Source organism: Austrofundulus limnaeus, unplaced genomic scaffold (assembly GCF_001266775.1).
Source record: "Austrofundulus limnaeus strain Quisiro unplaced genomic scaffold, Austrofundulus_limnaeus-1.0 Scaffold145, whole genome shotgun sequence".
Classification (NCBI taxonomy): Eukaryota; Metazoa; Chordata; class Actinopteri; order Cyprinodontiformes; family Rivulidae; genus Austrofundulus; species Austrofundulus limnaeus.
The window spans coordinates 157322-159101 of NW_013952547.1; the positions used below are offsets into that span (position 1 = coordinate 157322).

General features: G+C 48.2%; 1 protein-coding gene across 1 annotated transcript; it reads right to left on the reverse strand.

Moving 5' to 3' along the window:
- Positions 1-6: 6 nt before the first annotated feature.
- drc2 (dynein regulatory complex subunit 2) lies at positions 7-1436 on the reverse strand. The gene is made up of 4 exons (XM_014016422.1): positions 1331-1436; positions 824-1042; positions 672-752; positions 7-323 (listed from the first exon to the last, which is right to left on the reverse strand). Exons 1-4 carry the CDS (start codon positions 1430-1432, stop codon positions 60-62), a joined length of 666 nt encoding a protein of 221 aa, XP_013871876.1. The 5' UTR covers positions 1433-1436; the 3' UTR covers positions 7-59.
- Positions 1437-1780: the final 344 nt, after the last annotated feature.

Here is a 1780-nt window from a genome sequence, read left to right on the forward strand (position 1 = left end):
GTGTGTGTGTGTGTGTGTGTGTGTGTGTGTGTGTGTGTGTGTGACACTGTAGTAATTCTTCAGTTATGATCAGAATCAGTTGGACCATCAGGGGGCGCTGTGGCGCCTCCACACAGAGCGGTACCATCAGCTGATTTGGCGTCTGGAGGGACAGACAAGGACAGGGCTGGGAACACCATCAGGGGACCGTCCTTCATATGCTGCAGCAGGAGCTCCATCTGGCGGTTCTCTCGGATCAGATCCTGTTTCTGCTTCCTCAGAAGTTCCCGATGCTGCAGAGCCACGTTCAAATGATGCTGCAGGTTCCCAGACTCACAGAACGTCTGCAGAAAGACACAAAACGTCCTCGTTGGACAACCTGTCCTTAAACTCAGGTGTGCTGGAAGGATTTAAACTTGAGATCAACAGGAGGATTAGTGCTGTACCAGTCTGTCGTCTGTCTCAGATGGGTCCAGACCGGTCTGAGTTTCTGTTCTAAAGTATGAACATCTCCAGAAAGAGACGAAGCTTTGACTGATAAACAGCTAAAACAGAACAGCTTCTGGACCAGGACTGTTGGACAGAACTGCATGAAGCCTTCATGGTTCCACTGCACACAGAGACTGACTGCTGGGATTCTGACCCGGTCACGGTTCAGGTTCTGGTCCAGGTCTAGTTGGTCTGCTCCTCACCTGCTCATGCTCCAAGGTGGGGATTTTCAGTTTGGTCTGCAGCTTGTGGCACACTTCAGACAGACGAAGAATCTTCTCGCCCTGAAACAGCAGAAGAAGAATTAGAGGAGCTGCAGGTGGGCCGGCGGCAGCTGGGCGGGGTCAAAGCTCACCTTGCTGATGACCCCCTGCAGCTTCTTGGTGGCTGCGGCGCTCTGGGTGGTGAGATCCACCAGCTTCTTCCTCGCTACCTGGCGGTCTCGATCCAGCTGTTCCCTCAGCTGGAGACACTTCTGCTTTGTTACGAAAGTGGACGTTTCCAGGTCCTGGTCCGACTGGTTCTTCTCTACCTGAATGGAGTCCACCTCCCGCTTCCGCTGGACCAGCCTGTGCTGAATGAGGACCAGGACCAATAAAACGTGTCATACCACAAAAACATGGCTGCTGACTCAGCAGATTCTACACTCTAAAAATGAAATGTTGGATTTACTCAACCATGTTATGTCACCTGGTTCCACTTAACTGAGTTGAGTAAATTCAAAGCAACATGTTCTTTCTATGTGTTAATGTTCGATTTTGTTCAATTTAAAAAAAAGCAGCCTGACTTTAAAYCAAGACAGGTTTCTGACTTTTTAAGGGTCTTTGATCTGAACTTTAGTAGCTGTTTCAGCAGCTGTTACCTGCAGAAGCTTCCTCTTGGCTACCAACGCCTTCAGCCTGGCTTCCTTCTCCTTCCTCATTTCTTCCTCCTCCTCCTTCACGTCTTCCTCCTCCTTCCTCATGTCTTCCTCCTCCTCCTTCATGTCTTCCTCCTCCTCCTTCATGTCTTCCTCCTCCTCCTTCACGTCTTCCTCCTCCTCCTTCATGTCTTCCTCCTCCTTCCTCATGTGGAAGTGTTAGCTTTGATCTGTTTCACAGAGTGGATCATATAATAATATATCAGCTGCTGCTCAGACCAGTTATAAAAGAATCACAAGTTGTTGTTTTATAAAATGTAGAAAATAAGCTGATTTATTTCTATCCGTGAACTTTGACTTAGTTTCTTTCTTTGTAACTTTGTTAGCGGCCTTAGCTAAGCGGCCATAAAAACTTTGAGTTTCTGCAAACCCGTTCAGAAGCTGGTGATATAT

What these genes read in the sequence shown, in the direction of transcription:
- drc2 (XM_014016422.1), bottom strand. Translation starts at nt 1,432, where the DNA reads ATGAGGAAGGAGGAGGAAGACGTGAAGGAGGAGGAGGAAGAAATGAGG. An exon ending in CCAAGAGGAAGCTTCTGCAG is followed by an intron (nt 1,043 to 1,330) that starts GTAACAGCTGCT and finishes GTCCTCATTCAG; the next exon opens with CACAGGCTGGTCCAGCGGAA. An exon ending in CCACCTTGGAGCATGAGCAG is followed by an intron (nt 324 to 671) that starts GTGAGGAGCAGA and finishes GTCTTTCTGCAG; the next exon opens with ACGTTCTGTGAGTCTGGGAA.